The sequence below is a fragment of the Penicillium argentinense genome (assembly GCF_028826775.1).
Source record: "Penicillium argentinense strain IBT 30761 chromosome Unknown utg000006l_segment0_segment0, whole genome shotgun sequence".
NCBI classification, from domain to species: domain Eukaryota; kingdom Fungi; phylum Ascomycota; class Eurotiomycetes; order Eurotiales; family Aspergillaceae; genus Penicillium; species Penicillium argentinense.
The window spans coordinates 1,119,426-1,133,010 of NW_026622665.1; the positions used below are offsets into that span (position 1 = coordinate 1,119,426).

The 13,585-nt window shown below is 50.9% G+C and overlaps 4 protein-coding genes across 4 annotated transcripts; 2 read left to right on the forward strand and 2 right to left on the reverse strand.

The window, feature by feature from the left end:
• Positions 1–150: 150 nt before the first annotated feature.
• N7532_007558 (putative DNA mismatch repair protein (Mlh3)) lies at positions 151–3,016 on the forward strand (the record flags this gene model as incomplete). The annotated part of the gene is made up of 2 exons (XM_056620051.1): positions 151–394; positions 447–3,016. The coding sequence occupies 2 exons, from the start codon at positions 151–153 to the stop codon at positions 3,014–3,016; spliced, it is 2,814 nt and encodes a 937-aa protein (XP_056473417.1).
• A 2,549-nt stretch (positions 3,017–5,565) lies between these two features.
• N7532_007559 (uncharacterized protein) lies at positions 5,566–5,889 on the reverse strand (the record flags this gene model as incomplete). The annotated part of the gene is made up of 1 exon (XM_056620052.1): positions 5,566–5,889. One exon carries the CDS (start codon positions 5,887–5,889, stop codon positions 5,566–5,568), a length of 324 nt encoding a protein of 107 aa, XP_056473418.1.
• Positions 5,890–6,893: 1,004 nt separating this feature from the next.
• Positions 6,894–7,882, forward strand: N7532_007560 (uncharacterized protein; the record flags this gene model as incomplete). Its single annotated transcript, XM_056620053.1, has 5 exons — positions 6,894–7,006; positions 7,120–7,333; positions 7,371–7,415; positions 7,476–7,525; positions 7,582–7,882. 5 exons carry the CDS (start codon positions 6,894–6,896, stop codon positions 7,880–7,882), a joined length of 723 nt encoding a protein of 240 aa, XP_056473419.1.
• Positions 7,883–9,436: 1,554 nt separating this feature from the next.
• Positions 9,437–13,074, reverse strand: N7532_007561 (guanine nucleotide exchange factor; the record flags this gene model as incomplete). The annotated part of the gene is made up of 2 exons (XM_056620054.1): positions 9,437–12,499; positions 12,550–13,074. 2 exons carry the CDS (start codon positions 13,072–13,074, stop codon positions 9,437–9,439), a joined length of 3,588 nt encoding a protein of 1,195 aa, XP_056473420.1.
• Positions 13,075–13,585: the final 511 nt, after the last annotated feature.

The window sequence follows — 13,585 nt, forward strand, 5'->3', positions numbered from 1 at the left end:
GCTGGTCGCTTCGCAAATTACGACTGGTTAATCTGATAGCTATGACGGTTTGGCGCAATTCATGCCGTCTCTGGAATAAACCCGCCGACGCAAGGGAAGCCATGCCTTGCTGAAGAAATACGCGACGTTTGGGCCAGGTTTCATCCTGCCATGCCTCCATCTGGAGATATTTACCCACTCCCGCCTGACGTGGTTGCAAAAATCAAATCATCCACTTCAATTACCCACTTGAATGGCGTGGTCATCGAGCTGGTGAAGAATGCATTGGATGCCAACGCTCGCACGGTGCTCATCTCCGTCGATTTCAAACGTGGAAGCTGTATAGTCGAAGATGATGGCGATGGGATTCCACGGGCTGAATTTGAGGTCGATGGCGGACTTGGAAAAGCCCACCGTATGTACTAACCCGTAATTGACAGTGGGTTCGGCCTACTGATGCTCGACAGATACCTCGAAATTCCAAAGCACAAGTGCATACGGTCATAAAGGTCTGTTTTTGGCTTCACTGGCATCGTTGTCATTGGTGACTGTTACGTCTCGTCACTTGCAAGATGCAACAACTAGTTCAGTCATTTTCCACCACTCGAAACCTGTCGCACGATTGATTCCCGCGCCAGCACACCAGAATATCCGGGTTGGCGACCACGGAACATGTGTCACGGTCAATGATTTGTTTGGCAACATGCCGGTACGGGTAAAGAGCAGGGCGCTAGCTCTTCAAAGGTCAGATGAGCTGGAGCGAGAGTGGGATTCTCTCAGATATTCACTGGTTTCTCTCCTGTTATGCAGCTCTCAGCTCTCAAAGCTGACCTTTACCGATGTTGAAAGAGGCAAGCGATTTTCTATACGCCCGAAGAACAACAATTCCGTGAGAAATGAGCTGGATTTGGAAAGAATTGGCTCAATTCTTGTACAATCCGGCATGATCGCCTCTCGAAGTATGGATGCATGGCATATTCTCTCTGCCACAGTCCCCGACCTCAGTATCTGTGCTGCCATCTCAACGATGCCTAGCCCCTCCAAAAAGCTTCAGTTCATCTCATTGGGAAAAGAGCCTGTTCTGCCGCGCAATGGTTCCAATTTATTGTTCAACGAAGTCAACAGGCTGATATCGCTTTCGGACTTTGGAAACACACTATCTCGCGATACCTCTGCATCTGTGCTTTCCCCCGTGCCCGGTCGCTCAGAGACCAGTATGACTAGCAGAAGTTGGCCCAAGCCCGTAAACAAATGGCCGATGTTTTATGTCAGGATTGAGACCAGTTCGGCTCAGTCGCTCTGTGACGATACTGAAGATGTCTCTCCAGACTCTGAAAAACCCCTCCAGCGAATTCTAGACGTTCTTGGCGTGATGATCGTGGAGTTTCTCAAACAGCAGAAGCTACGCCCTCGTGTCTCAAAGCGACAGACTCGGTCGTCTGAGCGGGATGAACAGTCCAAGGTTTATACTGGTCAGAGAAATGCGGAAACAGTAGTCAGTTTCAAGAAAGGAGCCGATGGATTGAGTGCTGGCGAGACTTTCGGCAGTAGAGTCAGGTTGCCAGCTTTCCAACGATCTCAGACTGTCAGTTCAAGTCCGCATTTCGATGGCTGGTCTCGAGTCAAATCCGCCAAAGACCTGACAAATCAGACATCTGAGCCTCAGGACAGAGGAAACGCTACGAATAGTCAGGATTTACGTGAGAATATGCAATCACGCTTCCTACCGGAACGGCCTCGAGGCGGCACAAGACAGCATGAGGAAAATACATCCGAGGCGCCTACGAACGACCATATACCATGGACAGATCCGCAAACGGGGAAACGCCATATGATCAATGGTCGAACAGGTCAGACACTTGATCCTCAAGACTCAAGCTTTGGGCCCAGGATGAGGTCTGGCAGTCGCTTCGCTGCTCCCCACACAGAGTCTCATCCCGAAACATCACGACCAGATTCCACCCCGGCTACAAATTCATGGGTGAACAACTTGCTGAATGCATGGGAAAATCCTACTTTCCGCCGAACAGAGCTTCCAATTTCGAATCTTGAAATCGGCACGGACTACCTGAACGCTGCTGGTTCTTCACACAACTGTCTTCACAGCATCGATTCTCTAGATGCTACTCATGTTGCTAGATTCAGAGGAAAACTCCATCGAAATTCCCTTGCAGAGGCGACCATCATCGCCCAGGTAGACCAGAAATTCATTCTCACGAAGATTGAAATCGGTGCTTCCGAGGCCGGCTATCGTGACTCGGAGAATGTTTTGGTTTTGGTCGATCAACACGCAGCAGACGAGCGATGTCGAGTCGAACAGCTGTTTGAGGAAATGTTTCTCCCGATGGAAGAATCGGGTGAATTCAATGCAGTTCGTACGACTGAAGTCGACTCAATAACCTTCAGTGTTGGGATGTCGGAGCAGGCACTATTCAGGAAATATCTCGGGTTCTTCGGAAAATGGGGTGTTCAGTACGCTGTCGAAACAACAGCCTTAGGAGGAACCATCTCCGTAACAACACTCCCTTTGCTTATTGCCGAACGCTGTCGCCTTGAACATAACGTGGTTATCGACTTGCTCCGTCGGGAAATTTGGACTAGCGAAGAGGATGACAGAGGCCCGCACAACCCATCCAATAAATCCTTGAGGACGAAATACCATGGTCATGGCTCTTTCCCCTTCGAGGACGCCGAAGACGCCATTTCCGAGAACACCTCATCACATCAGTGGGTGCAGAAAATGAGCGGCTGCCCTCAAGGCATAATCGATCTTCTCAATTCTCGCGCCTGCCGCGGTGCCATCATGTTCAACGACCCACTGAGTATCGATGAGTGCAACACTTTACTCTCTCGGCTATCTCGGTGCGCATTTCCGTTTCAGTGTGCTCATGGGCGGCCGTCGATGGTTCCCATTCTCGACTTGCGGCCGGAAGCTGAAACCCGTGCACCTGTCTCTGATGCTAGGATTATGGCGCACGAGCACGAGCATGATGAATTGGGCTTTTTACAGGCTTTCAAGCAAAGATACGGAAGTTGAATTTCCATGGTCATGAACATGATACCTCTGTACATTACTGAAAAACAATTACATTTGTGCACACCTACTCTTGGCCAATGGTTACCAAGCTAGATTTCTTTTTCGAGGCGGAACCAGAATACAAGTACGCATGAAGCCGGTACCATATGGTAAGAATATCCAAGAATGCGTGCACACTTGATGCCATGCGATAAAATCTCGATCTCATTGTAAGGACACATCAAAAGAATACATGCTCAACATCAGCCCGCCACATCATCAACGCTCAGTCAGCAAAGGCTGCATAAACCCGCATGAACCACACTCGTCATGCAAGCCATGAGCCCGGCCCTCTAAAACTGCATGACAGAAATTGCTTCCGATTAGTCCCAACTGAGTCGTTTACTGTCTCTGGACTTCACAGTAACACAAGCCTCGTGTTGCGCCTCCAACGGATTAGATGTATCCCTTGCATTTGCAGTTTGCATACATAGTTACTCAAGATCTGGAGCTTTCGTTGCACGGGCAGTTTAGGAAGGTGGCGGAGTGTTCATGCAAGGATCATCATCCCGCCCATCAGAGTATGTGATAGATCACTTTCAACCCCTCAGTGCGAAGGTCATGGGTGTTGTGTTGCACACGAAAATACGGGCTGAAATTTCTAAGCCACCCTTCACCCTTCTCAACGAAAATCTAGTACTGAGTGTGCTGGAAGAAGAAATAAGAAGCGAGATAAAGTTCTCGGAATGAAAGATTCAGATCTGACAATGTGTCTTTGAAAGAAGTATCATGACACGGCTTGAGACGATTTTGAAACAAAATATTCAGGTACAGCCATTGCATGGCAGAAAAATCATGCAGTATCAGACTGATCACAATCTCGAGCAGAAGCAAGCACCTCAAGTACAAGGAATTATCCAACAACAACCTACGCGTCGGCCTGCGGGGGCGAATCCCCCCGAAATGTAGGCAGTCCTGTCCATAATCTGGCGTGCAGTCCTGACAAAAGAAAGGGCACAGAAAACCAGGCAGTCCATCTTGCCCCGGGGCATCTTCCTTATGAACGCAACCCCGATGAGATGAATGATATCCAGGGTATCCAAGTCCGCAGCGTTGCCAATAACACGATTCACTATAGTCCCCGAGACGCGGCTGCAAGCCGCAGTACAGACAGCACCTATTCCAGCCATGCTCTTATGACACATTTTATCCCAAGAAAAGGCGCGCGACTACATGGCCCTGAGGCCCTGAGAGGAGTTGTGTGGGGGAGCAACGGATATCGGGAGAGGTGCAAATGGAGAGATTTGATCCTACGTCTTCCAGTCGTCGGTCCACTTTAGCAGGACAGCTACTTTTCCCCGTAATTCTTGGCATTTCGTTTGCTTTTCGTTGGCCGTTAAGTAGGCGGCGCTTTCGTGGGCTGTGATGCGAAAGTCGCTGGCACTGACGAAAACGATGGATTTGCGACGTCTCATATGGTGATTTCGATATATTTGCTTCTGGTATTCACGGCATTGATTGACTCTCCTATTGGGATGATCCCTTCTGACAGAATAGCTGTCCTTCATCAGTGTTCCTCTCAATGTGAACCTCAGTGGAGAATTACAGACCTGTAAAATCGCACTCGCCGTTCCCGGTACACCCGCAATTTCATAGTTTCCTTCAGCCAAAAAGGCACCATGCACATCGACAGGCACTTGAGCAATAATCGTATTCCTCGTTCCGGTATTGAGTATTCTCACTTCCTGCGCTCTTGTCTCTGGTCAATAGAAGTTCCAGGCCGAAACTCAACCAGCCCTTCATCGATCGCAAAAGGGCCAACTGCCGCAGATGTTTTACCGCAGATCCCTCCGTAAGATATGGTGTCGTCTGCAATCCCAACTTGCATGAATGTATAATCCACATCTATGCCTTCTCGTGCTGACTTGTTGACAATAGCAATTTTCGACGTCACCGCTTTTGATCCGCCCATTCCATCAATTAGAAGCGGATCTGGGGAGTCCATTGGCCGCTTCAAGAGACGGTCTCTTTCGATTCCTGGCTCTGAAGGTACACATTCTCGTGGAAGAAAATGGCTTTGCTAGTTCCGCCACGATAAAGTGCAACTAGTACTGCAGAAGCAGTGTTGCGATGCATTTTGGATAGAATTAGAATAATTATTTTGACCACAGCGATACTCCATGGCTCTAAAATGGTTGCACCGACGACCTTATCCCGGTCACATTGTCTCAGAAAGTAGTTGAGGGCATCTCGGACCCTTCACAGCCTCAGATCGCTGTTGCGGGCCGCTGTCAACGCCTTGGCTTCTACTTCCCCGCAATTCGCAAAATGCGGAGTACATTCATCCCATATGACATTCAGTCTCATTTTCCGTGTTTATTCGTCCAATCTATGACTGCGTACTCATAAAATCAGACTAAATGCGCAATTTAAATAATACACAGGTTTCAATTACGCCCCAGGACAGTAGATAATGAATCCCAAGTATTCAGCCTTGAAACTGAAGTCATTTGCCAAACCTGGCTCAAATACGTCAGTAAAAGCTCGGCAGAGCAGCTCCAGCACGAAACCTACGCAATGTAATCCTTCGCCAATTGGCCCACTAAACTGCGCCCGGTGCTTGACTGAGAAAACCACTCGTCCGGGGCAAAAAGATCGAACATGCCAATTTTGTGTAGAGTTGGAATTGCGGATCGAATTGCCAGTTCGAGTCTAACGCGATCCTCTTCACTCCCCTCATCAAATCCCTCATCAAAGGCCTTGATATTCACAAGTAGGGCACCGACCGTCCCGGTGGGTACTTTGCGTCCGTCGGGTAGTGTGACGATCGGAAACGTGCCCGCGGCGGTACCAAGGGCTTTATTGTTGGTTTCTTGGAGCGCTTCGTTGGACATGACGCGGGATAAAGATAGAGATCTCAAAAAAACAAATATTTTCGAAATTGACTCATATGGTCATTAATCCGGGATTGGGGCTACCTGTTATACCTCGTCAGGCTGTGCCTGCCGCAGCCCGGAGTAGTCCGCGGATCCGCGGCGTTGCCTTCCTGAATAAGCATAGTACGACGAACACCTCATCATAATATTAGAATATCTCTATCGTGAATTTTGAGCTCCAGCTGTTGGAAAAGGGTTGTCTTTTGAGCTACTGAGTCCCGCTGCTGGTTATGCCGTGGTCATCGCCCTTTCATTCTTCGGGTCAATTGACTCTCTAGCGTTATCTGCTGAGTTTGTAATCGAATTTCTTATTTTCTTGCGTGGTTTCATTCATTCAGGCTTCATTTCCACTTATGTATATTGCTGATCATATGGGAAAAGAGAGTCGCACTGGTAAACTCATCGGAACTGATAAGGTCAACCAGCCAACTTGTCCATCATAGTATAAGCAAGGTCAGTGTTACGTTGGTATGATTGTGATGCTAAAATGAGCTATTCATTGATAGATCTCTCTCTAGAAGCTCAGATCTACCTTAAGGTTTGAGCCAGGTCAGAATCTAAATTAAGCTCAGTTCGTCTACGATTCCTTTGTACTTTCCCTTTTCTAGGTACTGTTCCAAATAGGCATAATAGATCTTGCAAGGGGCATAAAACGATATCTATGTCGCCCTTGTTTCTCTTCCTTTCGCTCCTCATCCCTCTAGTCACAGTGTACCCTCGAATCCCAAAAAAAACGCGTTTCCCCGCTGTGGGTGCTTCAGCACCAACAGCGAACAGGAACCATCTCCAACACCCTTGTCTACCTGCAGGAGGCAATTGGGGACGACATCATCCCAGAAGAATGTATGAAAGTCTGCATCGAAATAAATCCCCTAGACTTCTAAACGGGGGACACGCCCAGAACCGCCACCTCCTACTTCGCTCGCCGCTGCAACCTGCGCCTGGTGAGGCAAACGACCAACATGATCAAGCTGAAACGCCGTTTCCGCAAGACTGAGGGGTTGTCCGCTACTGAAAAGGACAAACAACTGGGTCTGGCACTTGCAGACGAAATTGACAAAGCAATCAGCCGCCAGTATCGAGAATTGGAGGTCTCCGGAAATAGGGCCTTACGAATGGCGGCCTGATAAGTAAGTCTTCATTTTCTGCTACTCTCACCTCACAACACGAATTCTAACGCTCATCCAGGAAACAACGACCACGGGGGAAACACTTCCAAATCGACGGCAAGAAATCCCCGTGTCTCATCCGCCGAGTCCACGACGTGGTTGAAGAACGACACAACCACCGCATCGTCCTCTTGGAGACCAAAGCATATCCCGATCCGAAGAAGCCGACAACCACCGAGCTGCAAGTCCTCGTCCGACTCATGCTCGAAGAAATGAGGCTGGAATTCACAATGGTCAAAAGGACCATGACGTGTCGCTGTTGGAAAAAAGGGCCGGGAAGTCAAGATCTTCAACAGAGCGCACCACATGGTTCCAGTAAGTGTTCCCCCAAAGGAGACCACTTTCATCCCATCTCATCGACTCTGGCATCAACAGGTCCTTGTGGTGTCCGTCTACCTTGGCGGCCAAGCCCGCGTCATCACGGGGTACTTCGATGACAAGCTCAGGTGCAAAACACCGAGCTTCAAACATTTACAGCCAGCAACCTCCACGCCAATATGGGCAGTCTGATCCAATGGGCCCTGCCGGTAGTGCGAGGCGACACCACCCGCACTGTTCCGATGCCTAGCATCGCCGAAGAAGAATGGGAAGAACTCGCGGGGAAATCCCTCTTGACTCCAAGCTACCCTCTGAGACGGTTCAGCTCTATTTTCAACTTTGCATGCAGCCAATGCCTTACGCCGGCGTTGGTGCAAAACACAAAAAAAAAGACGGAAGCGACAAAATCCTGCCAAAGCATTCCGATTGTGATGGTTACCTTTTTTACCGACTTTGCCATCTAGGGGAAAACGCACTGCTGTTTATACCGTTCCTGGGGAGTGGTCATTTCAAAGACCAAAACCACCTTGAAAAATAAAAACGACAAATCAAATCGACTCTTCCATCTGTTGTTCATCGACAACTTTCAGCCAAACTGTATTCACCAACGGGCATGCATCCGACGACAACTATCACCATTGTCAAATCATTACAACTATCTTGGTACGACCATATCACGACGCTCCGACTGTCCTTACCGGAATCACAGAGATCACTCTCACTGTATCCACCGGAACTATTGCCACGGTGACCAGAGTGATCTCTTTCATTGCCCTTACAGAAGTCGCCACTGTCATTACCGGAACACTACAACATTTCGAACTATGATCTTCCGACTGTCTCTACCGAAATAACGGAGATCATCACCACTTTCATTACCGGAATTATCACTACAACGAAATTGTCTCACCCACTATCCTTACCGTAATCATCACTGTCCTGGCCGGGTTTCCACTATTTACCGGGACCACTAAAACAACAATCACGGTCTCTACCACGGTCTTTACCGGCATCAACACCGTCTCTACCGACAGGGTACAACCACCATCATTACCACACCAACCACTGTTCTTACGGCCACAATCAGTCTCATCACTACAACAAAACCACCACTGTCTCTACAACCTACTTCTGCAATCACACTCGTTACCACAAAATCACATTCATTACCACATCCACAGGGACAAGTACACCACCGCACCCTTCCCGACCCTTGCCCCGCGTAGGGTGCGAGGGTGGAAAGTCCCATCACAAGCCCACCCGTACGGGCATCCATCAGGTACGGGCCTTCCATTCAGGGGAGGTCACCCAGACAAGACTTGCACCTTTACGTGGTGTCTGGGATAAGTAGCAGTTTACGGTGAAACCAAGCAAGTCACTCCTTTCTCTACGGCCGGAAGGATGTACATTTAGACATGGAGATATCACGGGCCTGGTTGACAATATCAATAGGCAAGGGACAGAAAAGATAGACATGCATTGGATTGATAGACGGAGTTAGAGGTTACAAGAGAAGACTACGAGACAGAAGACTACAAGATAGATTAGAATAATAGATAAAAGCGTATTGCATTCCAGGCAGCTTTTAATCATGCACTTGTACAGAAGCCGTGAGGCTAATCCTTTCTACTACGAAAGGATTCACAAAACCATGCTCATGCAGAGCAAAAACCATACCCCGAGCCCAGAGAAAAGAAAAAGAAAAACGAAAGGTCCTAGAATACTCCTTTTTTGTCCCAGGACCCAATCCCAAAGCCGCTTTTCTGATGCCGATTCCCCGCGGGGTGAGAACAAAACAAGACGAGCGCCGCCCGAAGATAAAAACTCAGTACTAAAAAAGATATTCACAGAACATGTAGCAGGTAAAATGAAGAAACCATGCAGCCAGCACAGACGAAATGGTCGGAAAATGTGGAAGACACCAGTGAACCAAAGCAAAGGTAGAGTCATTAAGTCGTAAATGTGAGGGAGAAGACAGATGAGGGTATAAAGCATGAAGAAAAACACTCGACTCCAAATTAGCCGTTGGTGGCAATTGACTTGGGCTTAGACGCGTGGGTCCAGGCGAGGAAGTCAAATTTGTCCTTCGCGTTGTCGAGGATGGAAGGTGGGGGGTTAGACTCGGTCTGGGACTGAGACTGGGCTTGCAAATTGGATGCGCTTTGTGAGGGACGAGGCTCGAGAACGAGAGATCGGCGGTAGTAGGCGCCTGCAGCGATTTCGGCATTGGCGCGGACACGCACGAGCTCGTTCTGGATCCAGGTTTGCAGCTCAGGGACCTCAGTCAGGCGGTAAGGGTGTTGGAACCGCTGGAGCTCGCTGATGATGCGAGCAGTCTTCATATGCTTGTCGAAGTTGATGACGGCGGTGTTGCCATCATCCGTCGGCAGGGAACGGAGAGACGGGTTGCCGTGATCAGTGAAGGTCAAGTCAGTCAGGTAAGTTCCAACGAATGGCAGACACGGCGGCACAGTGTTCTGCAGACGCTGGCGCAGGACTGCGTAGTTGCGACCGCTATCCATAACAGTTGAGAGCTGGACCACGGTGGCCTTGGTCTTCTGTGAGACGATTTCCCAAGTCCGGTGGAGACGGGCGATCGCAGACGAGTTCAGGGAGCAGATGATGGCCATGAGAGAATCATAGTTGTTCAGCTCCAGGCACTTGCTGGCAATCTTAGCCCAGTGCTTAATTATGGCGGCACGCTTCTTGGGCTCCTCGAGGTGCAGAATGGAGTCGGCCACCAGGTGGGTGAGGTCGGTCGACAGGGTCGAGCTGGCGCGGACGTTCACAGCCAGCGAGCCAGACTTGCGAGCCCACTCGGTGTCGAGAAGCTCCTCCGGGAGGATAGAGCAGAAGATGGGAGACGCCTTGAGAGTCAACTGCCGGGCCAACTCGAGAGGATCAAAATCCAGAATAGTGATCGAGCCCGCGCCCTCCTTCCACTGCTTCAACATGTTGCTTTCCTTCTTGCTGAGGATTGGGGGAGGGAGAGGGGTATCGGGAGGAACGTATTGAGCAATGGCGGTGTTCGTCTTGCCCATAGAGGAGACCAGGCGGGGGACGAGAGGGCCATGGACAGCAGACACCTTCTCAGCCAGGTCTACCAGACGCTTGCCAGCCGAGGGAAGGTCGTTCATGAGGCTCGTCTTGGCGAAGTTAATGATGAAGTCCAGGGCAGTGTTGTCCCGGTCGTGGCGCCAATGAGACTCGAGCCAGCCCTTGAACACGTTGTACACGCGCAGCCGAACTGGACCAGCAGCATGAGGAGTATCGCCGATGTAGTCGAAACGCTCGGCAAGAGCTTCGGCGAACTCCATGGGTGTCGCGAAGAGACGGAAGGTGAGGTAGAAAGTGGAGACGAACTCAGCGTCCGGGGTCGACTGGTGGGCTGTGAGCTTCTCAATCAATGCACGCAGACTGCCGCCAGTCACTTGGCCCTCACGGTAGACCAGTTCGTGAGCAAACGTCTTCTCCAGCAGGTGGGCCTCGGTCTCCTCGTTCTCCTCGGCCAAAGTCGAGTGGCTGACACTCTCCTTTAGGGAGGGGCCTTGGAAGCTGCCGCTGAAGCTGCCCCCAATGTCCGGCGAGGTAGCCCGGGTGGAGGTCTGCGAAACACCGCTCATCTCAGAGTCGCGTGTGTGGCTGTTGTAGGTGAAGCTGCTACCCGTGCTTGTCACACCTCGGCCAAAAGATTCGCCGTCGGACTTGTGACTCTCGCGATAGCCGCTTTCGTATGAAGAGAAGGATTGGGACATCTTTTCAAAATGGGTGGGGAGGGTGGCAGAGTTGGGAAGAGAGGAAAGAGTGGAGGGGTGCGAGGAAAGATGTGAGTGGAAGGAGGAGGGGGTGGTCGCATCGGTCAGTCCAGGCGTCGACGGCGAGTAGGTCGAGTTTGGAATTTGCAGCGGCGGCGGAGGCAGGCGCAACGAGAGCTCCTGTTTCTCCATCTTGCTGTCGTCCTTTTCGACGGGCGGGGGCACGGCCTCGGCAGGTGTTGTCGATTCACTGGTCTCCATCGACTTGGCTGGTTCTTCTGGTTGCTGTGGCAGTTGCTCTGGCTCCTGAGCCTGGGGTGTGACAATGTCCGGCACCTGGGTCGACGAGGCACCCTCCTCATCAATGGCCTCCAGCTCGATATCGCCGGTCTGTTCCAGCACCATGCGGGCCTTGGCTAGGCAGTTACCAGCAGCGCGCACGCAGTCCGTCGCGGCATCCATGAGACGCTTGCCCTCATCGGGCATAAACACAAGATCATCATCTTGCGCGTTAGCAGGGCGGAAGACATCGCGAGCAGCGTGGACCAGCTCCGAGAGCTTCTCGCACATCGCATCGCGAGCCTCGTCCAGGGAAACATTGCGCTGGGAGTCGTGCTCGCAGACTGTCTCAACCACATTCAACAAAGCTCGGCAGGACGAGACGGCCTGCTGAGTGGTGATCACCAGCTCGGTTGAAGATCGGGACTGCATGTGCAGGCCGATAAATGAGCCCAGCACACCAAGGAAAGCATCGTAGGTCGTGCCCAACCGGCCCGAAGCCAGGTTCTGAACGCAGATGGCAGACGAGGGGCCGGTGTAGGAAACTCGGTGGGAGACGGATATCCTCTTAGTGGAGACGGAGACAGGACGCGGGTGATCAAGCATCTCAGTGCGCATCGATGCCCGGCTCACGCCCATCCGGCTATGGCTCATCTGTCGAGATTCATTCCGCTCGGTGCCATTGTCCGAAGTGGCGGAGGTATCGACTGTGCTGAATGACTCGGAGGCTGGCGTCGGAGGCAGCTCGTATTGGCTAAGATCGCCTCCAGCTTCCATCTCAGCAATGGTGCGGCTGAGACCAACTTCCTCGTTCCAAACATCCAAGAAACGAACGCCACGGGTGACGATCTTGAAGGCCTTCAGAAGCATTTCATCCAAGATGCCCTCGACTTCATCCTCGGCTGGGGTACCATTGGCCACTTCTTGAAAGCGTTTAGCGGTCTTCACGAGCGAGGAAAGATCAGACAAGAGAGCTTTCCGAATCCTCCGTAATCCATCGTATTTCTTCACCAGCGGTGATTCCCTTGTCAGGCACTCCGATTTTTCCTGAAAAGGGGTCAGTCCTGTTCCTCCAGTTGCGTATCTGTTGGACTTACCAGAAGAAACCGGACACCGGCAATGGGACCGCGCATTAAATCTTGATTTCCAAAATCCTTTAATGATGACCCGCATCCTCCACGAATGATATCCCAAAAATCGGTGAGCGCCTTGAGCAGCGGCCGCATGGGTAATTGGTCGTATGCCTCGCAATAATTGGTCGGTAGCCAGCCCCGATTTCCCGAATCTAACAAGGTACCGTCGGCCCAGCCATTGGTGTGAACGGAGTGGACCAGGATAATATCTCCCTGGTCAAGAGGCAGTGTGACGGTGGATGGCGAGACATTGCCGGCAGGATGGAAAGGATAGAACGCGCGGAGGTAGTTGTGAAAGATTGCCCTCGGGGCTTCGAGTTGTTCCATACTGTGTTGTTCCCGAGTTCCCTGGGGCGTTAAAGGCGGCGTAATCTCAGATTGGCCGTTATTGGAATAAAAGCGAGCGGGCGTATCTTTGTTGTCGTGATCAATATTCGAATTTGACTTGGCGATATTTAACGGTGGTATATTCGGCTTCATTGATTCCATCGCTTTGCCCTCGTCCTTTCTTCAAAAATGTGATTCCCATAAACAGATGCTGATGGTCGCGGACCGAGGCGTTCATGCGATGGTAGATGCAGTTGACATGCTTCACAGGACCCTATTCTCACCAGGCGAAAGAAAGCAAGTGGCGAGGGTGGAATCAGGCCAGAAGGGAGCGGGGAGAGGGAGGGGGGTCGGATCGCCAGATGGCTGGGATGATCCTACACATCAAGGTCAATTGTCGTTCCAAGGGAGTGCCAGCCCAATGATTCAATGGCAAAGGGATCGAGAACTGTTGATTTCCTTCTTGGGCCAGGAAAAAGAATGCGCGATACCAAATGAGGTTCGAGGGGAGGGGATAGAAGAACCGGAATGCTGGGGAGAGGGAGGGAAGGAGAAATTTGTGAGATGCAACGCACCCTTTCTTTTTGGGACAATAACAATCAAGTAATCAAACTATAAACAGCAACAGACTTTCCTCGACAGGAGTCGGGAACATTGAAAGGCCCAGCCGGGA